This window comes from Phyllostomus discolor, chromosome 6 (assembly GCF_004126475.2).
Source record: "Phyllostomus discolor isolate MPI-MPIP mPhyDis1 chromosome 6, mPhyDis1.pri.v3, whole genome shotgun sequence".
Taxonomy (NCBI): Eukaryota; Metazoa; Chordata; class Mammalia; order Chiroptera; family Phyllostomidae; genus Phyllostomus; species Phyllostomus discolor.
The window spans coordinates 118122640-118146952 of NC_040908.2; the positions used below are offsets into that span (position 1 = coordinate 118122640).

General features: G+C 58.7%; 1 protein-coding gene and 1 pseudogene across 1 annotated transcript in view; one reads left to right on the forward strand and one right to left on the reverse strand.

The window, feature by feature from the left end:
• Positions 1–24098, reverse strand: part of CAPN5 (calpain 5) — a 51020-nt gene extending 26922 nt beyond the window's left edge. The window contains exons 1-2 of the mRNA XM_036028774.1: positions 23913–24098; positions 7254–7497 (exon numbers count right to left, since the gene is read on the reverse strand). Coding sequence (XP_035884667.1) covers positions 7254–7418 — 165 coding nt within the window. The 5' untranslated portion in view covers positions 7419–7497; positions 23913–24098. The remainder of the gene's footprint in view (positions 1–7253; positions 7498–23912) is intronic.
• On the forward strand, positions 10871–12744 carry LOC118501254 (annotated as a pseudogene).
• Positions 24099–24313: the final 215 nt, after the last annotated feature.

Here is a 24313-nt window from a genome sequence, read left to right on the forward strand (position 1 = left end):
ACACGGCCAGTCGGTTCCCCCAGCCAGCCTCCCCCAGGGGCCACCTGGAGAGCCCCTCCCCTTTCCCCCGGCTGGAGAACTCTGCCACTCTGCCAGTGGTTCCACAACGGACGGATGCTATGGAAGGACTTTGGGAGCTGGGCCCTGGCCACCACCTTCTTCCTGCCCCGTGTCCTCCCCAATTAGCACACCCTTCCAGCACCAGCAGCGCAACGGTGCCCCCCAGCTGGCCCTCAGGTACCCAGTCACGAAGTGGGGTGAAGGCGCCGGGGGAACCCACACCAAAAGCACATGTGATGAGCGCAGAGGGTGGGAGAAGCGGGGAGCCGACGCCCCGTGCTCCGTGTGGGCACGTCCCCGGGCCGTTTCATCGGACCCTCACTCCCCTTGAGGAGTGTGACACTGTTGACCCATCTTAAGGATGAGGAATGAAGGCTCAGAGAGGGGCCATGACTAGTCCAGGTCAGACAGCGAGCAAATGCAGAATAGAGCTGAGCAGAAGCCCACAGAGCCCCCGGAGCACCCACCCCGGCCCGTCCTCCTCGCCGGTCAGCATCTTCACCCCGCAGAGCTGAAAGAGAGGACGTGCGCCCCGAGTGGGGCTGGCTGCAGTGGGCAGTAGGGGGAGGAAATCACTAAGACACAGCTTTCCAGTGCCAGGCATCCTGCACTAGGGTCAGTCCTCACCGTGGTCCTCAGAGGTGGGCACTCTGCTCACTTTACAGATGAGCCAACTGAGGCCCAGTGAGGCAGAATAACACGGCCCACCACACAGCATGGGCCTGCTTCCCCTTCAGCAGGGCCTCCCCTTCAGCAGGGGCTCGGTAGACAGTTCAGTCACAGTGGAGGTGCTGAGGTCCTCCTGCAGACGGCCAGCAGAGGGCTCCAGAGTCAGGGAGTCAGAATTCAAATTCCTGCACCCACTAATTTACTGGCTGTGCAACTTTGGGCCAGTGGCTCAGCCTCTCTGAGCCTCTGTTTCCTGACCTAGGCAAAGGAGGTAGATTATTATGCTTGAAGGACTGTGTAAGGACTCCACAGGTTTGGAGGTGTAGCACCTACAAGAGAAAGTGGGGCAGAGGGCTATCCCTTCTCAGTAAGGTGTTTGGGACCCTATTGTCACCTCAGCCTGAGAAAACCAGTGTGTTGGAGGGCCAGACTGAGGCCATAACTCCCTGAGGATGTGAGTGGCTTCATATGGAACTTTAGAGTGACAAGTTCAGGGCCAAGCTGCAAGGTGGTTTCCCATGTTGGCACAGGTAGCTAGATATCAATGAAGGAAGACAGCAGAGGAAATCAGACATTACGAAGCATAATAAACTAGGGAGCAGAAGCCCGCTTGCTTCCATAGGAAGTTACAGCTCCACACACTCCCAGGGGTTCCCTGCAGATCACTTCGGGAAGGGACAGAACTAAAAAGCGGGAGGCAAGCACATGCGCAACAGGAGGTAGGACAGGGACCTAGCGACCTGTCAGTCTAGCCTGGGAAAACGATCCAATTGGATAAGAGACACAACCCCGGAAGATCCAGGAAATGCATTGGTCAGGGGATGGACCCATCAGAAGCCCCTCAAAGCTTGGGAAGTTGATTGGTTATTTTGAAAAAGCACCTGGTCCACCCCAAGTCAGAGGTAACAGGATGAGACTAACAAAGACAAAGCCCTTCTCTCTCTGGCTCCGTACCACGCTCACCTCACCCCATGCACTTGCAGGGGGGTCTCTCTCCATAGCAACCATGCTGGTCTGGCAGCTCCCTGGGGGCCGAGGCAGACCCTGTGGTCCTCAAAAGACTCAGTTTTAATACTGTTATTGTAGGAGGTTAATTAGTTATTAAGAAAAGGAAGAAAACAAAGGGAATCGGACACTGGGCCCGTTTAACCAGGAACCCACACGTGCCCCCGGGGAGCCCCTGGTCAGTCCTACAGACCACTGGGGGGGAGGACGTGCACAACGGAGACCAAAGAGGCCCATCAGTCCACCTGGGAAAGGGGTCACTGGTTGGGGGTGGACCCGTCAGAGGCCCGAGAAAGCTTGGGGATTCGGTTATTCTGAAAAAGCTCCTGGGTATAACCTCAGGGAGCAGAGCAGCTCTCTCTCCCTCTCACTCACCCCGTTCGTTCCCGAATTCCTCCCCTGGCACCTGGGAACACTCGCCACCCCGTGGTCCCGCAGCCTGGGGGGCTGGCAGAGGGCCACCCCGGCTCCAAAGCACGGAGCTTTACCACGGCACAGAAAACCCCGGACACTGGCCTTTTGTTTCGGCCTTGCTGGAGACCGGGTTGGACTGCTCCCGTGGCGGGACAGACGGAGATGGGACACGGGCGGCTGTTCACCGGAACAAACTCGCCACACCACACTTTCCTGCACATGGGGCTGTGAATGCTTTTCTCACGGTCCTGGAGAACATGAGCTCCACCAGCAACTTTGTGGCACAAATCTCTGGACACTGGCCTTTGTTCTGGCCTCGATGAGGGCAAGACCGGCCTTTTTCCACCCACCGTGGGACGGATGGACACAGGGACTGAAAACCCTGGGGCAGCCGTCTATTCTCACTCCAAATAAGTCTTACCCTCCACAGTCTCCCCTGCTCGGGCCCCTGGAAAGCTTTTCTCACGACCCTGTGAAAGCGCACAACCTCCACCGGCAAGACCGGAGCACAGGTCACAGGAGCCCAGCGAGGCAGCATCCGGAAGTCTCCCCCCTCCCTCCTCATCTTATCCCCCAGCCCAGCACTCGGAGCCACGGCTTAGCCTCTGCCTCCCTGGGGTCCAGAAGAACTGGCAGCACAGGACAGGTGTGAGGGGGCTTCCCCTCCGCAGGACCACAGCCCAGCCCACCACGGGAAGAGACAGCTACAGCCTGGCGTCCCCGGGGTCTGCAGTGTAGGTGGGCTCCGAGGCTCTCCTCCCGGCCAGGTCTTCCCAGCCATGATCCCGGACGGAGACGCGACTGCCCGTTCTGAAGAGGAGGACCCCGAGGCCCAGGGGAGACAATGACTGTGCCAGGTCCTGTGCCAGGTAAGTGGACTGATGGGACAGAACGCAGGTCTGCTGAGCTGCCCGGAGGTGGTGACCCCAGCAGAGCAGGCGTGGAAAGCTTTGGTGGGCAGGGAGGCTCTGGGGGCAACGAGGATTCCAAGTCCCCCCAAGACACAATCGTACCACAGCCCCAAGACAGCTCCCACCTTTGTCACCACCCTCTCCCGGGCCCCCGGCCACCTGTGTTCCCCCCCACCGCAGGGCTCAGGCAGGAGCCCGGGAAGGAGGGCCAAGCGGCAGCAGGACTGGGCTGAGGGCACCTGCCGTGAGCCCGGGGCCTCGCCACGCTGGCGGCTCTGCTCAACACACCTCCCTCCGGGGCACAGCCTTCTGCACACCTGCGGTCACCTCTCCGCCCCTCCCAGCAGGTCAGACCAGTCCACCGGGCACAGGTCACTGCCCATAACCACCTCCCTCAGCCGCAACAAGAACTTCAGGTTTCCAGGCCCGGTTTCAAACAGGAATGCAGCAGACAGCGGGTCCGGGGCACCTGCCACCCCCCCCACCCTCCCTCCCTCCGCATCCATCCATTCACTGCAGTCGCCTCCCCCCTGGAATCGAAGGCCGTGGCAGGAATCAGCCAGACCAGTGGGCACCAGGCTGAGGAAGGAAGCAGCAGGACCTTCGCCTGGGACGGGAAATCAGGAAGTGTCCTCAGGGGTCACGGCTCATTCCCACCACCCCGCCCCCCACCGCATGCTCCCCACGGCACCCCGTGAGCAGACCCATGAGCCAGGAAGGGTCGTTCCTGGCCCAGGCAGAAGCCCGGGTGGCTGACCTTGGTGCACACCGCCTGTTTCGTGGAGTAAAGGGCTACCGTTCAGCACAGCCAAGGAGGGAGTGGGCCTTCCCCAGGTGCTGGTATGATGACCACGGGCCCCAGGCCGCGGTCGGGGACTGGCAGGACACCTTGGGAGGATTCTGGAAGGTTCCAAAACTAGCAGTTGTTTGTAGGACCCCTGTTGGTTCCCTTCTTGGTCGCACCAAGGGACCTGCAGGCTCCCCTCCAGAGACGGGGAGACGGGGGGTGGGGGGGGAACAGAGTGCTGGCCAGAGGGCAGGGGCACTCGGCCTCCTCAGGGAAGAGCAGGGGGCCTACGAAGGGCTCTGGGCCTGAGAGAGGGGGAAGAGCACACACCCCCCTTCACATCGGGGCTGCCCGAGTGACAGGCCGTGCCCACAGTTCCCTTCTCCTCTTCTCTCCCTGGCCTGCGGGGGGAGCCAGCAGAGGATTGCTGAACTGGAAGGAACAAAGAACAAGGAACCTGTGGGGAGGAGGAGGAGGATGTGGGCCCCAGGCAGGTGCCCTGGGTGGGGATGCGTGGGTGGGGGATGAGTGGGTGGGAGCTGCGGACTGCAAGGCCTGCTCCGGGTCCCCACCGCGGGGTTGGCAGGTGGAGGAGGCAGGGAGCCCGTTTGTCATCTGCCTGCCAGGCGTCTGACACCACAGGTGCCCGAAGTCATGATCGGGGGGAATTACTCCCCCATTTACGGATGAGGCAACTGAGGCCCGGGGAGGGGAAGTGACTTGCTCACGGTCACACCTCCTGTGAAGCCAAGTCCACCTGGCTGAACACCAGCCTCTTCATCCCATTTTGGGCGAGAGGAAGGAGGAGGCTGACTGGTGGGAGGCCGGCTGAGGAGCTCCTCCGCGGACACGGGGGCCACGGTACCCACGGCCGAGTGAGGAGGAGCTGGAGGTGGGGGGAGTGAAGAAGAGCCTCCCTGGGCTGTGGAGAAAGTTGGCTTTTTGCTCTATTTGTGCACAGTCAGGGCCCAGGGCCCAGGGAGTGGGGCTGCGCAGGAATGCAGGTGCCACAGGCAGTTCCTTCTCGGAGGACGAGCATCTGGGAGTAAAGGTCTTCCTGCTGGGCCGGCCTCACCCCAGCCTGCAGCAGGCCAGGCCTGACTTCCTGCTCCACCGCCACCCCCTCCCCATCCTACCTGTGGAGTGAGCACCTGCCGGTCACACTGACCCAGCCACCACCCAGCAGGCACTGCAGACCCACTGACGGTCAGCCACACCCTAGTCCACACGGTCTCACCTCTCGATCACCTCCTCTCAGCTGGGGCCTTGAGTTGCCTCCCCACCCCGAATGGACCCTCCCACCCCCCACCCCCACCCCTACTGCCCCTGGGCCCGCTCAGACGGCTCCCTCTCAACACCACCCACCACCACATGCCTCTGTCACCAGCCTGCGCATCTGGGGCAGGGACAGCTCTGTTCCTCTTTCAGTGTCTGGGAAGGACCAGGCACCAAGCCAGTGAGGACGGCAGAGAAAAAGAAGGCAGTGTGGCAGGGAAGGAAAGAGGCTCAGGGAGGGCAGGTGTCCTCCAGGGTCACACAGTAGGAGGAAGCTGAGCCCAGTCGGCCTGGCGTCTCCTCCTCTCAGGACACCAAGCTCAAACTTCCCCAGCCAGGCCTCCCCAGCCGCCTTCACAGCAACAGACCTAAGACGAGGGCAGGAAAGGGCCCGGATGGGGCAGCGAGGGGGTGTAATGAGAGGGGGGTGGAGAGCTAGAGTGTCTCCCCCTCCTTCTCGTGCCCAAGGCCTCACAAAGGCCCTTTGAGGCCGGCCTCCTTCCCCACCCACCAGACAAAGGAGAGAGGAAGGCGTGGGTGAGTGGGGTAGCCCAAGGGGCAGGAGGCTGCTGGGAGTCCCGGAGAACCCAGGGTGCCAGAACTCAGGCAGGGTGCCAGAGGCTCTGGTGTGGCACAGGGGGCTGCGGGTGCCCGCCTGCCCTCTCGGTCTCCGCCTCTCCCCCTCACCCAGTCCGAGAAAACACACAGGGACGTTTGAGTTAGCACGGACTTGGGGTCACAGTCCAGGAGAGCAACATGAAAACTAAATCTCATTTCCCCCAAATGTCCAGGCGGCCAGAGTGAACTTTCCAATGCTACCGTATTTTGCCATGTGTAATGCACACCCACGTTTTTGGCCCAAACTTTCAGCACACAAAATCTTTCATTTTAATATTTTAATTAAATATTTTATTTATTTATATTTAGAAATAAAACCTATTATCGTATTCCAGGGTATTATTTTGCATACAGATATCGTTATCGCTTGCTAGAGTTACACTTTTAATGCATAAGCATAAGTAAAAGAATTAAAAACATTTATATGGACACAGAATTGGTACTACCCATGCATAAATGCACATTCTTATTTTTCCCTCAAAAATCTGGGCAGAAAAGCACATTATACATGGTGAAATCTGGTAACCTGGCCCTGTCACACCTGCTGAAAGCCACACCTGACGGCCCCTGCTGCCTCAGAGCACGCCTGCCTGGCCCGCCAACCGCAGGACCCCAGCTGCCGCTCCCCCTCACTGCCCTCCACCAGCCCTGTGCCTGCTGCCTGCACGGCCCTTCCTGGCAAACACATTCCCTGATTATGGGACGGCGGAAGACTCCTCCCAGCCCCAGGCGCTCCGACACAGCAGCCTCCAGCACTGCAGTCCCTCCTGTGTGACCACTCTCCCAGGGTCACCGGGGCGGTGACCTCCAGCAGCCTGCCCTTCCCCTAGGCCCCCAAGCGCACACCCACCCTCAGACTCAGGAACAGTCTAAAGGGGACTCAGGTTAAAGAGGGTGAAATCAAGCCACGGGGCGGAACGCTTCCATTCTAGCCCCGGGGACCCAGGCCAGGCCGGGGGCAGCGACGGCCAAGGCTGCTGGGCTGGGCTGGGCTGGGCTGGGCGCCCGGCCAGTCGGCCCCGAGTCATCGCTCACTGCTCCCCACAGTCCCATGAGGTGCCATCATTTTTTACTGTTATTATTATTTATTAATCAGGATAATAAGTACTTTTCATTTACAGCAAGTGACTATTTCAAAATCATTATGAACACAATCAGCAGTCAATTCCCTGCACGGGAACGGCACTAAATGGGACTTAAATGTCACTCACACTTGAATTTCACTAACAAAAGGTCACATCTGCATCATCCCATTTTTATGCCAAAAAAAGGCCGTGGGAGGAGGGTGCCCAGGCAGAGGACCCCACTTTCCCTGTGAGGAAGCTAAGGCCCAGAGAGAGACGAGTCCCGGCTGGGCACGGCTGGCCAGGGGGTCAAGGCCCATTCCCCTGGTGCTCCTCCCCCACGTGGAGGTCAAGCCCCACAGCAGGAGGCCCCGCATCAGCCCCACCACTTTCTCAGGACCCTGCAGCCTGGGTGGGCCCAGGCCTACCGGCCTCAGACCAGACACTGACCTTGGGCCGCTGCCACCGGACGGCAGGCCCCGGGGCGCCCTTGTAGTACAGCGAGTCGTCGGTGGCCGGGAAGCTGGGGTCCTCGAAGAGCACCTTCCTGCGCAGACAGGCCCGCTTCAGGGCTGAGTAGTTCTGCTCTCCGTAGGGCTTCACACACGAGAACATGGCGGCCACCGCCCAGGGAGGGGAGGCCAAGGCCGGCGAGCAGAGGGCTGGGTGGGTGCGTGGGCAGCTCCGGGGGCACCTGGGAGGGCAGAAGGCAGGAAGAACATCACTTTCTGAGGACTGAGGCCCTGAGTCAGGTGATCCCCACCTGCCCCCTCCCAGCAGGCCTGTGAAATGGGCATCCTCAGGCCCACTGGCCCAGAATGAAGGCTCAGAGAGGGGGCGAGGCCTGCCCGGGGTCGCACAGCTGGTGCACGCAGAGCAGGCACAGGAGCTGGCCGGCCTCCCTCCGCAGCCTCAGCTCTCTCTCATTTCTGATGCTCAGAGGTGACGCCAGGCCGGCAGGCCAAGGGCACAAACAGGTGGGGCTCTGGGGTGCCCAGCAGCACCCGCCCCCACTCCCCGAGACCTCCCTGGGTGCAGTCACACCCACAGGGGAGCAGCAGCACCGTCTCCAGGTCACTCCCCTCCGGACGCCACCCCTCAGTCTGGAGCAGCACAAGCTGCCCCTGTGGGCAACCTCGCCCCGGGCCCCTCCAGCCGCCACTCAGATTCGTTCTCTCGTGCCCCTCCCTCCAGCCCTTCCGGAATAACTGTCTCCAGTTATACAGGCGGCAGTCTCACTGCTCCTTACTCCCAGTGGCCCGATTCCCCTGGAGACCCCCTCCCTTCCACCCCCATCACGTGATCCCCCAATCCCCGGAGTCCGCCTCTCCTGGGACAGCCTCCCAGGCCTGGCCATGCTGCCTCGCACTCCTGAGCAGCCTCTCCCTCGGGGGCTTCAGGGGCCTCGGGAGCTGATTCAGACCCCCCCACACACACTGGGGACCCCAGTGGTCTCACTGCCAACTCCTTCCCCCAACCCCCACCCCAGCTAATGAGCCCTGTGTTCAGCCAGAGCCCTCCTGGGGCCCCCGGCCAGCCAACTCCCTGGGGGAACCATGCGCCCCACCAGACACCAATCCCAAACTTAATCCTCACACCCCCCACGTCCCCCAGACCCCCCAGCCCAGGGAACAAACAGGACCATAAGCGCCAGAGACCGGACGCCCCAGCAGGCAGAGCCCGCTTGGTTCGGGGCCCTGCACGCACCGCTGCTGGCACAGAGCCTGGCACGGGAAGTGGCCCAGGGCCGCCCTCCCGTCAGCCCCCACGCGCCCCGGTGGGCCCGGCCCAGCTCCCTGAACCTTGCTGCCATGTGCCAGCCAAACTCGAGGGACCGGACTGGACTGATGTGGCCGGGAAGGCCTGGGGGTGGAGGGCAGAGTGAGGCGAGGCAGCCTGCGGGACCTGCAGTCAGACACCCTGACGGACGCCCAGGCAGCCGGGCACAGGGCTGACAGCCCCGTTCATGTCCCCCAACCTCCCACTCCTCCGACTCCGTCTGGGCCGCTGGCAGAGCTCTGCACTGCCCCTGTCCACTCAGCCTGGGGCCGGCCCAGGGCCGCGTGGCCCAGTTCCGACTTCCCAGCCCCACGGAGCAAAACCGAGGCAGGGTGGGCCGGCTTCTAGGCGAACCCCAGTTCACGAGCAAGGCTGGTGTGGGGGCCAGTCCCAGCTGGACTACGCACCTGCTGTGCGACTCTGAACGACTCACTCAGGCTGAGTCCCCATCCTATCCCCTCCGCAGTGGGAACCGAGATTGCTTCAATACTTGGATGACATTAAAGTTAACCAAAGGCCAAAGAGATTGCTCAGTGGGCCGGAGGGAGCAGGAACAAGAGATGTGGACAAGGCACCTCTCGTGTCCGAGAGGGCCTCCCTTCCTCTGCACCTGCCAGGTGCAGAGCAGCTGGCTAGAGGCTTGTGTGCGGCATTTGCGCACAGTGCTGCGTAGGCCTCGCACCGTTGCCAATCCTCAGACAAGAGCAGGGAGGCTCAGAGAGGGCAGGTGCCCTGCCCATGTTCCTCGGAACAGTCTGACTCAGCCACAGCCTCTGACTTGGGTGCCTCCACCTTGGCCTGGTGACCCCACAACACAGAAGGAAGGGCTAAATGGCAGGAGTGCACACACACACACACACACACACACATACACACACACACGCCCCCACACACCCTGCTGAGCCAGCCTCCCAGAAAGGGGAGAAGGAGACCCACAGAGTAGGAGAAGCAGGAGGGAAAGGAGGTGAGAATGGGCAGTGAGTGGGAACAGCATGGACAGCAGGGAGGGCGGCCAGGGGCCATCGTCCCCACTTGCCTGCTGACCAGCCGAGGGCTGGTTTGTTCTCTGCACTGGACCCACAGCCACTTCACCTTCTGCCCCACATCCTGCAGGGCCTGCTTGCTCCACTGCCGTGTGACCTCAGGCCAGCCACTTACCCTCTCTGGCCATTCCTCTGTCCAGGGAGGCCAATAACCCTGCTCCGTCCCTCCCACCTTACAGCCATGGAGGCCTGACGGAAAGAGAAGCGGGTAGCGGGGGAGCCGGCCCCCAGACTTCTGGCACACGGCCACCCAGGAGAGTCATTAGCACCAAGGCTTCCAGTTTCTGCAGGGCCTCTCAGGAAGCAATTTAAGCTGCAAGGATTAGATCAAAAAGCTGAAAGCAGGAACCCAGAAATCAGCTCTAGCAATTCCAGCGTTCAGAGCCCAAAGGGCCCAGGGAGGGGAGCGAGCTGGCTGAGGTCACCCAGCCAGGCTGCTGGAAAATGAGGGTTCTGGCGGCCCTCCAGGCTACACAGCGGCCAACGCTGTGGGAAGGCCTGCTCCTGGGGAGGCAGAGGGAGAGGGGGGTCTGAGAGGGGGCAGCTCTGCTGGGCCCGGGCCTGGGAGAACCTGGGCCACGCCTGGCTGGGGTCTGACCTGTTCAGCCAGCCCTCCTACCTCAGCCCTGCCAGCTGGCCTGACCCCAGCCTACCTGTGCCAGGCTCTTCAGCCCGGGCCGTTGCACAGGTTGTGCCTCCTGCAGTCTACCCTCCTGCACCCTGCATTTGCCCCAGGGTCACTTCCCACTCCGCCTACTGACTGAGCCAATACCTCCTGGGGTCACAGTCACTGGCCTCCTAGCTTTGCTCTCTCTGTGTAGTTCCAGGCAAAAGCACAGAAGGCCACAGATTAACCCAGAGTCAGGAAAGCCAGGCCTCCTCTGCCTGGCCCTGAGCTTGGAGCTTCGGCACCACCCACTTCTGAAGGTTTTTCCCATGTGTGAACCACGCACCCACAGGGCAGTCTGAGCGCCCCAGCTGCCTTCCACCCCGCCCTCATCCCTCCGCCTGCCAGTCTTCGCCACCCCCTGCCGCTCTCCACCCTGGGCCTAAGTTCCAGCACTGCGAGCTGCCTCGGCTCCCTAACGCTGTTCCTCAGGGCCAAGCCCGCACTGTCCCTGCAGCAGCTGGAGAACCCCTCCTGGTCAGCTGAACGAGTCAGTCCAAGGACCTCCCGCCTGCCCCCCACACTGTTCCTCCCCTCCACCATCCTGGAACCCCTGTGACTCCACCCACTACCTTGTACCCCATCTCTGTACGCTTGTCAGTCTCCCCAGCCCTGCCTGTGCCCCTCCAGCGCAGGGCCCGGTCCTCTCCGTATCCCTAGAGGCCAGCACGGGCCGGGCACATTCAGTAAACTGGTGTTGAATGAACCAGCACAGGTGACACGGGAGGAATTCCTTCACGGATGGGAAAACAAGCACAAGGAGTGGCAGGGACTCTGGGGGGATCAGCTTTCCAGATCAGGGCAGCGAGGGCTCTCAGGTCTCCTGAAGACCAGGGCCCCGCCTCCCCCGCTCTCGCTCCTGCCCCCGCCGATGGCTGGGTGCTGTCAGCTGCAGCCCAGCCGTCCCCTCCTGAGGGCGGCCTGGCTGCAGTTCCCCCGTGTCTCTGTAAGCTGTGCGGTCCAGCACCGGCCCTGTCGCCCCTCTGGGCTGCACAGCCCTTGTCTGGAAGGAAGAGATAATGTGCCAGGGCCTCTGGGAGGATCAAATGAGACAGCGTCGGCAGAACAGCACTTTGTCCGTTTTAATGCACTGTACCCTGGGGGATGTCCACAGTTTCCAGGCTCTGGCCAGGAAGGTTACAAAAATTCAGGGTTTCGGTCCCCAGCAAACTGCATGAACACAGGCAAAATTGAACATTGTGTCATTTCAGAGGTTCCAGCCAGAGGGACACAAAGGCCTGGCCCCAGGAGTCAGATGTCCTTGAGGAGAGAGGGCCCCTGAGCAGGGCGGAGGGAACAGCAGCATAGGGAAAGGCTCACAGCAGGCAAGCGCACACAACTCGGAGCCAGCCTGGCCCAGTGCGGCGCCTGGCGCACTGCGAGTGGGGAACGCAGCTGGGTCGGAACCAGGGTTGCCGGAGAGCTCAGAGAACCCAGTCTTCCAGCAGGTCGGCGTACCCGAGTTCAAGCCCCAGCTGCACCACTCACAGCTGTGTGTCCCTGGACAAGTCGCTAACCCTCTGAGCTGCTATGAGCCCCATCGGATTCCAGCTTCTAGGGTGAAAAAGTAAGAAAGTGGCATCTGCCATGGGCCTGCCCTCCAGGAGCCTCCGTCCTCACCGTGGAAACAGTGTGCACGCCCTCCGGAGGCTGTGGCCTGGTCCGCTGTTCCCTGGACCTGCTGGCGGTGGTGCGGACAGGGAAAGGGCTTATCTTGCAGCAGGCTGAGCTGCACCGGCTGCAGAAGGGAGCTGACACCCATGAGCCTTCCCTGCTCATGGCAGCCACCAACGCCGGGAAGAAACAGGACAGAGAGTTTTACTCCCGCTCCATAGATGAGAAAGAACACCAAGGAACGGTCCCAAGCCTACGGCTTGTGGGTGGTCTGCACCGGGCCAGCTACACCACATCGAGGGTTTCCTTTAAGACCACACTGACAACCTACCCTCGGCTGCTGTGCACAGCACTCCAGGTTCCTGATAGCACACCTTTCACAGGGGCTGGGAGTGTGCGGTGGAGGAATGGAACGTTCCTGCAGCCACAGCCGCAACTATTACCAAAGATGGAACAGGAATAAACCCTGCAGGGACTGCTGGAAGCGTTTCCCTAAGCATGGTTCAGGACTGTGAGTTATTCCTAGAGAGCCTGTTGCAAGTTGTTAATATTCGCTACTTGGAAGACAGGATTACCTTTCAGAGCAAATATCGGTGGTGTTGTGAAGCTGAAATCAGGCATTCAAAATACTGTGACAACACCAACGGCTGGTGAAGCCATGTCCCTCCTTGTCATCCCCACACTGTGTGCGGGCGGAACGCCGCTGCATCGAAGGTGTGTACCTTTTCCACGGAAGACCTAGTCCCTCCCCGTCGCCTCACAGCACACCCAGCTCGTCCGTCTGGAGTGAGTGGTTAATCCAACTGTGTCTCATTCCTGGAGGGTGCTTCTGATCATTCTTTCTGAGAACATCCGGAAAATTAAAACTCATTGAATATGCCTATCTGTCTTCAAGTTAACATTTTAAAAGGATTGCGGATCATATGTGGCAATTTGGTGGACAGCATCTAACTCAAAAATAGTTGAATTCTGCTCTGGCTGGTGTAGCTCAGTGGATTGAGTGCAGGCTGCAAACCAAAGGGTCTCTGGTTTGATTCCCCAGTGGGGGCACATGCCTGGGTTGCGGGCCAGGTCCCCAGCAGGGGGCACATGAGAGGCAACCAAACATTGATGTTTCTCTCCCTCTCTCTCTCCCTTCCCCTCTCTTTAAAAATAAAACATTTAAAAAAAATAGTTGAATTCTTAATTCAATATCATTTATGATAAAGGATATAAACATATCAGTGAGTAGTTAACTGTCTTAAGTTTTGTTCCTCACCCTCACCCGAGAGTATTGTTGATTTGAGGGAGAGAGGAAGGGAGAGTGAGAGAGAAACGTCCATCAGCCGCCTCCTGCACCCGCTCCAACCGGGATCAAACCTGCAGCCTTTTGGTGTACGGGGGTGATGCTCCAGCCCACTGGGCCGTCTGGCCAGGGCTGTCTTTGTATCCTGCAGGGTTTCTTTATTTTTTTTTAAGCTTCAAGCTTCGTGTGTTCATATCAATTTTAATCTGATATCAAAGAGCAGAGCCAAAATAGAATTTTTTTGATTTAGCCCTTATGTGGAGATTGATACTCCACACCAAAGAATTTTAACTGTGATCTTATAGAATCCACTAGCTGGTAAGAATTGAAAATAAAGTGGAAGCATCCTTTGCTGAGTTATGCATTCCTTCATCAGTCTCTTTTAATACAGCCTTTAAAACAGGACTTCTCAAGAAAATTGTCCTTGTTTTTTTAGGACACTATTTCTTTTTTTTTAAGATTTTATTTATTTATTTTTAGAGAGGGAAGGGAGGGAGATAGAGAGAGAGAAACATCAATGTGCAGTTGCTGAGGGCCGTGGCCTGCAACTCAGGCATATGCCCTGACTGGGAATCGAACCTGCGACACTTTGGTTCGCAGTCGGCGCTCAATCCACTGAGCTACACCAGCCAGGGCTTAGGATACTATTTCTAAATAGCATTCAGGAAGGGGTATTGTAAAGAAGACCTGAAGCTCCCAACAAAGGTCAAGAAAGTGCTCATCGAAATGCTGGCTAATCATATTCAGTGAAGGCCCAACATTTAAGAAAGCGTTACGATTGTTTAAGTGAATGAGAAGCCAGCGGAGGGAAGACCGGGAAGGCCAGATGGCCAGGCTTCTAGTAAGGAGGGAAAGAAACCACGAGCAGCAGCAAAGCCGACAGAGGCCGTGGCAGAGCGTCACCGGAAGAGCTGGCGGGAGGGGCCAAAGCGCAGAGGCTGAGCCAGGAGACAGAAGGGGACCGGCATCCTTCCCTGGGAAGGAGCAGGCGGCGACTGGACAGGCGGCGACTGGGGAAAGCGACGGGCAGATTTCGAAATTCCCTTTAGGAGAGTCTAGGGAATGATGTGCACAAGGGCTATCATCGGCCCCGCCGGGGGAAATCGGCATCTATGCAAATCTTTACATATGAAACGAGGGCTCATCGCGGTTGAGAACCAGGGCTCCACTCGCAGGGTCTTAGACAGTGGGCTCTCCGGAGGCTGCCCTTGCGCCTGCCTTGCTCTTTCCAGACCCTGATGTGGAGTAGGCTTTGCATAAATACTTGCTGAATTATGAATAAAATGTCTCTTAAGACCAGCTTTTACCTAAGCATGTTTCAGTATGTTCCCTCCCAGAGGCCCTAAGTTCACGGGGGGGGGGGGGGGGGGGGGGGGGAACGGGACATGAAAAGGAAACGCAACAAAGTCACGGGGGGGGGGGTGGGAAGGCTGACACCAGCAGTTAAGTTGGAGAAACTGGCCAGATACTGTTCACATGTTTGATAAGGGACCAGGAGAACTCTAAACTGTGAAAGACAAAAATCTTTGCTGAGGTGGGAAAGTATATGCCTGATGTTTGGGGAAGCTTTTATTTTTATAAACAAAGTTTGATGTTCAAAGACCCACTTAATACTATTAAGCCTTAAGCCTCAATTAACTAGACACCCCTCCCTGAATTTTGTTTAACTTAGTCTCTCCCGGTTCTCCTCCCGGCACAGAAGTCGGCCTGCTGTTACACACACAAGCTGATGATATCCTGTACCACAGAGTAATTTGTTTAATACTCTTATCCTTTGGTTTTGACATTCTCATTGTAGTTATGTTCTTAAAACACTTTCTTAAAGAATTAGACATGTTCTTATTAAATAAATATGATCTGCAAGTTCTCTGTGCAGAATGTTTTGAAGTATTTAGTTTAAATGCATTACTGGCACGTACTGGCTTATGAAAACACATGTTTTATATCATAAACCGTATTTTCTACTACTTATTATTAAAGCTTTGAATCAGCACACACACACAAATCTGTGGTTTGTTAGCTGGACCCCGAGCTCCCAGGCTTGCTCTCACAGCAGGGCTTCCCCAGGGCCTGCGTTCACACTGTTGTTGCTTTAGGGCGTGCTCTAATGTGGCAACAAAGAGATAGGTAAAAAAGTCGTCCCCAGCCATTTCTCTCTCCAGAAGGACTCAGTTTGGTCCAGCAGCACTTCAGTCCCTCACAGCCCTTCCCCATCTACTCAACACGGGAGACGCGGGCCTGGGCTCAGAGTCACAGCCCCGGCAGGAACTGAATGCATTTGTAAGATTCTCCAGCCACCTGGTAGGTCCAGAGAGTAACAGTGCCGTCCCATTCACAGTAGACACACAGCTTCCTCCAAGAGATAAGGAAGAAGGAAGTTGATTTTTAAACAATTACATTCCTAGAGGTGTGCGGGAACCTGAGCCTGACACCAAGCGTCAGAGGGCAGGGTGCTGCAGAGTCGGGCTGAGTGGCAGGGGCATGTCACCTGACCTGTCTGAGCCTTGGGGATGGCTTGAGGTGGGACAGCGGGCCAGCACACAGAGGGCCAGGAGCAGCCAGGGCCATCTAAGGAGCAGCTGGAGGACTCGCACTGACAGTTCACAGGTTAAACCAGGTGTGAGGAGGACTCACACCTGACTGATAACCAAGGTGACACCACAGGGCACTGGGAAAAGGATGGGTCAACTGGCAATCGCATAGAAAAAGCTTTACCTTACAATTCCACGCAGAGTGCAAATCCAACTGAGAAGTAAAACAATAAAGCTTTTCGAAAAAGACAAAAGAAAAAGAGCATGTTCAAATGGCCAATAAATGGGAAGAAAATGTGCTTGACTTCACCAGTCATCAAGGAAATAAATACACATTAAAAACTCAATAAGCCCTGGCCCAGTAGCTCATTTGGTTAGAGTGTCGTCCCCGTGTGCCAAGGTTGTGGGTTCAGTCCCCAGTCAGGGCACATAACAAGAGGCAGTTAATGAATGCACAACAGATCGATGCCAGGCAGTATGTCTGTTTCTCTCCCTCTCTCTGTGCACCCCTCCCTCCAGGATTAATTTACTATGTTTTAAAAGATTTTATGTATTTATTCATTTTTAGAGAGGGGAAGGGAGGAAGAGAGGAAGAGAAACATCAGTGTGTGGTTGCCTCTTGTATGCCCCCTTACTAGGGACCTGGCCTGCAACCCAGGCATGCGCCCTGACTGGGAATCAAACCGGCGACCCTTTGGTTCACAGGCTGGTATTCAATGCACTGAGCTACAACAGCCAACGCCCTCCAGGATTAATTTTTTAAAACTACAGTGAAAACTCCACACACACACACACACACACACACACTCCCAAGCAGATGGTCTACACTGGAGCGGAGAGTGTGCGTTGGTACAACCACTTCGCAAAATCGTTTGACCAAATCCACAGCTGAACGAACACATACTCTATCATTCAGCGATTCTGCTCCAAAGTAAATACTGATCAGAAATGCATGCACCTGTTCTCCAAAAAACACGTACATGAATTTTATCACAGTGGTATTTGCTATAGCAGAAAGCGAAAAACAACCCAAAAGTGCAAGAGAAAAAGGGATAAACACGTTATAATGGAATATTATGCAGTAAAGAAAATGAACAGATATTGTTGCATGAAAATCCACAGATGGATCTCACCAGTATAATATTAAACAAGAAAAGCAACACCGGCATTCCATTTATACAAAATGAGAAGCTGGCAACACGCATCTCCAGTGAAAAGGCGAGAGCGGCTCCCTCTGGGGCAGCGCCTGACGGGAGTGAGCGAGACCGAGGCTGCCCCGCGGTCTGGGCGGAGGCTGCACAGTGCAGTGGCTGCACTGCGCACCTGCGCGTCAGGCGCTGCGGTCTGTGTTTCCCATAAAAACTGTTAACAAGCCAGCGCAGTGGCCCTGGGCAGAAAAACTGGCTGAAACTGGGGACCCCGATCCTCCAGTCCTGGGCTCCCCATAGTTCCAACCCTGTCAGGCTGGACACTACATACCTGGAGGGCAGGAGGCCCAGGCTGCGTCAGAGCCCCAGCCTGGCCTTGTCACACACGGGCCGTGTGACCTTCTGCGAGTTTCCCATCTCTCAGAACACTGTGCTTTCGCACTTGGCATGCTCAAGTTCAAGAGAGGGCCCCACAAGATGAAAGGGGTGCCCCCCTCACCCCAACAGGGCACATGCCTACTTCCAAGGTTTCCTCTGCATCCAAGGGGGTGCCAGCCAGCCAGAGACCATCTCCAGGAGACACTCCCAGCCCTCAGAGGAACTGAGCTGACGCAGAGGGGAGGTGGTGTGGGGGATTCGCAGGATCCCTGTCAGAGGTCCTGGAGCGCCAGGCGCAAGAATCAGACCTCGCCCTGAGGTGACAGAGCTCCAGGGAGGGTATCGAGCAGGGGAGGGACTCGAGATCCATCGGCTGCCACATGGATCTACTGCTGCATGGGAATGCACCAGAGAAGGACAGAAAGGACAGAAGGAAGACCGCAGAACTTGAACGTAAAGGCTCACGTGTGAATGGTGAGCAGACCGGTCTAGAGCGGTGCGGGTGGGAGACTCAACTCCATCTGTGGCCAGCGGGGTGTGGGGGTGAAAGGGAGACCAAAGGAAGGCCTGCTGGGCGTGCCCCCACTGCACCCCAACCCCCCTGCCAATGGGCAGGTGCCCATTGAACAGCACAGGACCGGCACAGTAGGTGCCACTCAGTGACAGTGGAGCAACCAGGGATGCCCCACGCCCACAGCCTGGCAACAAAGCCCCCCTTCCTCCCCGCCCTCCCTTGACCTCCTGCTACACCCCACTTCTAGAAACAGGACCCCTCCCCTTTGCCACATAATAAGGGGAAGGCTGAATAGCTGTGTCTAATAATTCAGGGGCACTGTCACTTAACAACACACATGTGTTCACTGACACCCATCCTGGGCTGGCCCTGAGCGGACAGGAAAGGGCTCAGGTGTGGAAGGCAGTCCCGGGGAGAAGCAGCCCAGGGACCAAGGGCTAAAGCTGAGACGCAGTGGTCAGTACCCCTGGGAGTAAGGCGCGGCCGGTGGGGCTATGGGGTGGGGGGAGAAGGATGGTGGTGGCTCTTCAGGATGGGACATGAGCGGGGCTTGAAGGCAATAGGCTGGGACCACAGGGGGGAGCAGGCAAGATGCACGGGAGGCAGGCGAGGGAAGGCGGGAAAGCGCTAAATAGCAGCTGCAGAGCCAGGGCCCCGAGCCCTGAGTGGGGAACACAGACGACCGGCTCTGCAGGGCGCTTACTGAGGGCGCAGGGCGCTTACTGAGGGCGCAGGGTGAAGGGCACAGGGCACGGGGTGCCCGGAGGGGCTGGAGGGTGTGGCGAGGGTCAGATGCTGCGGAAAGGGGCTGAGGCAGTGAGCCAGGCCGGTGGGGGGTGGGAATGGAAAGGGCAGAGCCTCAGAGTTTGGTGACTTCCTGGTTGTTTGGGTGTTTTTTGTTTGTTTTGCCAATGTAATCATTCTCTGTTGTCCCATCCTCCTCTTGCCCCACAAGCCACCATCTCAATATCATGCTTAATGCGTATCTCTGTCCCATGGCGGGTGCGTCGTGGCCTCCCAGCGTCCCATCTCCCCTCGTCTGTGCACTGAGGGAGGGATGGCCGGGTGGGGGTGGGGGAGAAGACCGGGAGGGAGCGCTGGGCTGGGGCCGCAGGGCTCCAGGCTCCGCCTGCGCCAGCGGGGCTGGGGCCCAGGCCCAGTGAGTCAGTCCAGCCACCGCCGGGCAGGCTGGCACTGGGGCTGGGAAATCCTGTCTTTCTTCTCCACTCCCCTCCCCTTATCGCCTCTCTCGTGTCCAATCCAGTCTCCACCCAGCGACAGTAATCTTCCTAGCACATAAACCTGGCAAACAGCCCCCTGCTGAGAGACATGAGAGGCCTGCAGGGCAGGGCCAGGGGTTGGGGGGCAGGGTTTCTCCCTGGTCCTGGGGGGACAGTGGTCCTGAGGCACTGATGCCCCCCTGGCAGCATTTTGAGGGAAAACCCGGCCTCCAGGACAGCCTGCTGTGTGGCCAGGCAGTCGGAGACTTGGGCCCCACAGCTGACTGCTCCTCACTGGGATTTGGGTCCGGCCCCTGAGTGTGTGTGTGTGTGGAGGGGGGGGGGGAGCTGGGTGAGCGGGGGTGCACTGGGAGACAAACCTCCAAAAGCACACTCCAGAGAGGGCTGCAGCGTGGGCGGGGACGGGAAGACGGGGAACCTGGCTGTCTGACTTCTTGCCGGTGCCCAGGCAGGGGACGAGTCAGAGCTTCAGAATGTCCCGTGCACGTCCTCACCCTCGGACGGGGGACACGGAGGCCCAGGGAGAGGCGACACAATAAACAGCCTTCTCTGTGCCTTAGATTTCCCACCTGTGAAGTGAAGGTCTTTTCCACCCTACCTGCCCAACCTGCCCAGCCTCGCCCCGCACGCACCTCTGCTCCAGGCGGAACGGAGCGTCCATGCGTCTTCTCTCTACAACACAGGGCTCCCGCAGCCCAGCCTTTGTGAGGGTGGTGGGGGGCGGTCAAGGGATCTCCCCACACAGCGCCGGGTTTGTTGAATGGACATCTGAGATGAGCTGCGTTCCCCTCTGAAAGGCCTAACACACAGTGAAACGCAGGACCAGGTCTGGTCACTGGGGCGACCCACGGACGGAGACATTTCCTCTCTTCCAAACACCCCTGGGCTCTGGCCACCCTGGTCTCAGGCTCGGCTCTGGGGCCAGAGCCACAGCAGGCCCAGGCCCTGCCCACATGAACTTCTTAGCTGGGCACGGGGCAGACACTGAGAATGACCTTCTGGGGGAAGAGCCAGCAGCTGTGGGCGCCCCATGACACTGGGTCAGCTCCTGTGGGCAGGCCGAGTACCGGCCTTGAAGATATCAACCTCCCGGTCCCTGGAACAGTGACTGTTACCTAATATGGCAAAAGGGACTCCGCAGACATCGTTAAGGATTTTGAGATGGGACGACAATCCTGTCCCCCAGGTGGGCCGTCCATGTCATCACAGTGTTCTTATAAGCAGGAGGCACAGAGAGGTGTGGCTCCACGAGAGGAGAGGAGAGGAGAGGAGAGGAGAGGAGAGGAGAGGAGAGGAGAGGAGAGGAGAGGAGAGGAGAGGAGAGGAGAGGAGAGGAGAGTGGGGTGAGGAGGCCACAGGGACGCCCCCGGCCACTGGAAACGGGAGAGACAAGGAACCAGACCCCTGCAGCCCCCAGAAGGCGCCCGCCTGCCGACACTTAGATTTTAGCCCCACAAGGCTCACTGCAGACTCCTGACCTCCAAAACTGGACGAGGACACATCTGCGTTGTTTTAAGCCACTCTGGGGGTGCCACTGTGTCCCAGCCGTGGCAGAGAACGGCTGCCGTGGCGCGGGCTCCAGAACGTGGCCTCACTCCTCTCTTCCGCTCAAGGAAGCGCGGGAGTGAGGACAACGCTCTCACACCTGGAATTGCTCCAGGGTAAGACAAAGGCACCGCAGACTTCAGTGTCTTAGTTACTACTGCTGGTAACCAACCAGCTGGGTCCCACCTCCCTGACTGGCAGGTCACGGGACGTGGGGGGTGTGGTACTGGGGCAGGGGCTGGCTGGGCAGGGGCAGGCAGAGCAGGCCAGCAGCTCTCTGCCTTTTGTCCCCCAGGCCTCAAGATCCTGTGGCTATCGGTGGGGACACCCGACACCCCAGCTGTGATGGTCAGCTGGGGACCAATGGGTAGGATGGGTCTGCTCTGGCCACCAGCCCCTCCTCCCATGACTGACCACATGCCGCACCGTGGCAGAAAACCACAGCCCACAGCCCCAGGCCACACGGCCTCAGCCACCGGCGCCCGCACGCCCCGGCCCAGCCCACCCTAGGAATGCCCCTGAACGGTTAGAATGGGCGGCAGTCACATTCCAGAACTTCTCAGGTCCAAGCCCAAGGCTGGCTTCCTAAAACATCTGGGATTAGAACCCGGAGAGAGTTAGCCCGTTTTGCCTTTAGCGAGCAGGGAAAGGCAAGGCCTGAGAGAAAGGCAAGGCCTGAGATCACTGGGAAATCGGCAGCTCGGCCTAAACTGCAGCCAGCCCAGCCCAGGGCATCATATCAAACCAGAATGGAGGAGAAGCTGGGGGGGGGGGGGGGGCACTGCCAGCCAGAGAGTGTTTTGAGCAGGAAGGGCAAGGAGGAAGAAAAGAAGTGGTCTCTGGACGGGACTGAGGGGCAGGGGAGGGGGCTCCAAAGACCCGGGGGGCAAAGGAGGGCTGGGGCCAGGTGAGAAGACCATTTGTAGACAGATAGACAGACAGACAGACGTCCACATCTGTCCAGGCCCCAGATGGCTAGGGAGCTGCAGGGGCTGGGAGCCTCTTTGTTACGACATGTAGGGTTGGGGGCCTTGGGGGGCCTAGAGACTTGGTCAGGCAGACAGAGAGACCACCCACTCAAGGGCTCTGAGAGGGTCACACCCACTGACACCAAGAGGGGTTTCCACTTCCATGGGAGACCCCATTTCCTTTCACCCCTCTTCTCCCAAAGTGGGCCCCTTTTTCCTCTGGGTTGTGTACCCCCCAAGGGGAGAAGGGACTGTGTGGTGTGACAGCTAACTACCATGTATCAGAACAGCCACCACAGCAAGGCCACTGTCGAACGTGATCGCCCCAACCCTGTGACTAGGCAGCACGCATCCCCATGTCCGAGACTCACTCGGGAGTTCCTTGCCTCAGGGTCACGCACACAGCCAGTTCCAGCAAGGAAGGTACTTAGACTCAGGGAGGACAGAGGCCGCCCTGTGCCCCTGGGGGTCCAGGAGGGCCTCCAGTCCAGGGACCAGAACTTCAGGGCTGTCCCGGGAACAGCAGAGGCGGCAGCAGGCAGAGACCGCACTGGCCTGGTAGCGGTGTCCTGGATGTCACCCCCCAGAGCCCGCAGGCCTCCCACAACCACACTGTCCAGCCACTACCTTCTCAACGTCTCCCAGACCTACTCCCTACCCTGTGGTGGCCCCATCTCAGCTCCCCCAGCCACCCTTCCCCAAGCTGGAGCCCTGTGTGGCCAGCACCTCAGCACTGCCATTCACCCCCACAGCTGCTCTGGGAGCCCCTCTCAGATCCCCCCTGGGGGGGAGGTGGAGGTAGAGAGGTGGGCAGGTGGGGAGCTGGGCAGCTCTGGCCTCGCCTCACTGCCCTCCATAGGGACCTGCCTACTACAGGAGCGAGAGATGACCTTTCTCAGACACAAATCTATTTAATGCCCCTCCCCACAGACTACCACTCAGTTTGACACCTCCAGGCCCATCTGTCCCCTGGGCCTGCAATGCCCTGCTTCTTCTCTGCTTGGTGAACTGTTCATCCCTGGAGACCCAGCACCCATGGATCCAAAGTGAACCGCACCCACCCCCCTGCCACACCCAGGCAAGAACTGCCCAACCCCCACCCTGGGCTCCCAGCAAGGAATGTAACCCTGGGCAAGGGCCTGTTGACTCGTTTGCCTCAGGACACAACACAGCCAGAGCACCTTTTTGTCCTGGCACCCGGCTCTGGCCAGCTGGGCCTGAAGCAACAGCAGCTGGGCCCACCCTACCCCACCCAGTCCCTCAGCCAGGGATAGTAGCCAGGCCTCTGACCACCAACCACCCCAGGACTTTGGGGGCTGAGGGAAGGAACAGGTTGACAGACCTTGGGGGTATCAATTTTGCAGCTGAACACAGAGTTTTGCCCAGGAGACCTCACACTCCAAGCTAGGCTGAACCCCACCCTCAAATCCCTCTCTTCCAGGAAGTCTACTCAGATTTCTCCATCCCTCGTAGTTTCCCAGGCTCTTCCCTCCATGGCAGGTTCAGGGAGAAGATTCTGGCTTGACAGCCAGGTGATCCAGGTTCAAATTCTGGCTCAGCACCCCTGACAGTAGCTCACTTCACCCCTCCATGCCCATTTTCTTAATTTCTGTGGGGTTAGGGCAGGTGTGGGGGGTGGTGTCGAGAATCCCACCACATGAAAGCCTGGATAGAAGTTGGCAGCTGATAATGATCTGTCCTACTTTACCTCTGGACCCCAGGTGGGTCCCCCCAGACCCTCAATTCTGAAGCGCAGAGGCAGGATCAAAGAAGCCCAAGATCCACTCTCTTCCAGATCTCCCCAGATCTCCCCACCCCACCCCCTGCTCCTCACACCACACCCAAGCCCGCAAGCCAGGAAAAGGGCCCCTGTTCGACCGTGGAGAAGGGTCAGGAAGAGAACCTGACTTGCCTCCTTTCCTAAGTCTTTCGGACGGGGGATGGGAAGAAGGGAGGGCACCCAGAAGGGACTTGAATTAATGGGTAGAGGGCTGGAAAGGGAACAGGAAAGGGAAATTATGAGGAAGACACGGTCCAGTCCCGGGGGTTCAACACCAGAACGTCTAAACTAGGAAACTTACCCCGAACTCCGGGATGTGGGAAGGGTGGGGGTTGGGGTGCCCGGGAGGCTCCTAGATGTGGGATGGAGGGTTGGGTGGGGACAAACCCCGGGTACCCTGGCGGATCCTCCAGGCTCCCGCCCCCCAGGGCTGAAAGCCAGGGCGGTGATCACCCCCTTCCTCCCTGGCGTGAGGGATGTGCACCCCCCACACACACACGGATCGGCGCTCACAGGGCACGCACTGACCAGCGCTGCACCTGCACACACACCTCCGAAACACACACAGGAACTCGCACGCGCTCGCACACGCCTCCCTCTGCGCAGCGCCTCCTACCTGCCGCGCCGCCACGGGTCGAGCCGGACTCCGGGATGCAGGCACGGCACGGACAGTGGAGCGGCGGCTGGACGAGCCTCAGGAAGCAGCCTGCAGCTCCGGCCAGAGATCGGCTGGGGCTGGCCTTAAGGCGGGGGCTCGAGCTGGGACTCCGGGGCTGAGGCCCACCCCGCCCCGCCCCGCAGCCTCCGCCCAGTTGGAGACAGAGGCGTGGTTTCCAGTGGGGGAAGGACCGGGATTGCTGCGCATGCGAGCTGGAGCCGCGTTGTGGGTCGAACCCGCTGCGAGGTAGCTGCAGAGTTCCTGTTGGGCAATGGGAGGGGGTTTGGAAGCCCTTGAGACTCAGCCTGACCCCTCTGGGCTCGATCAGGCTGTTCTTCTGGCCTCCCTTCCAACCTCGC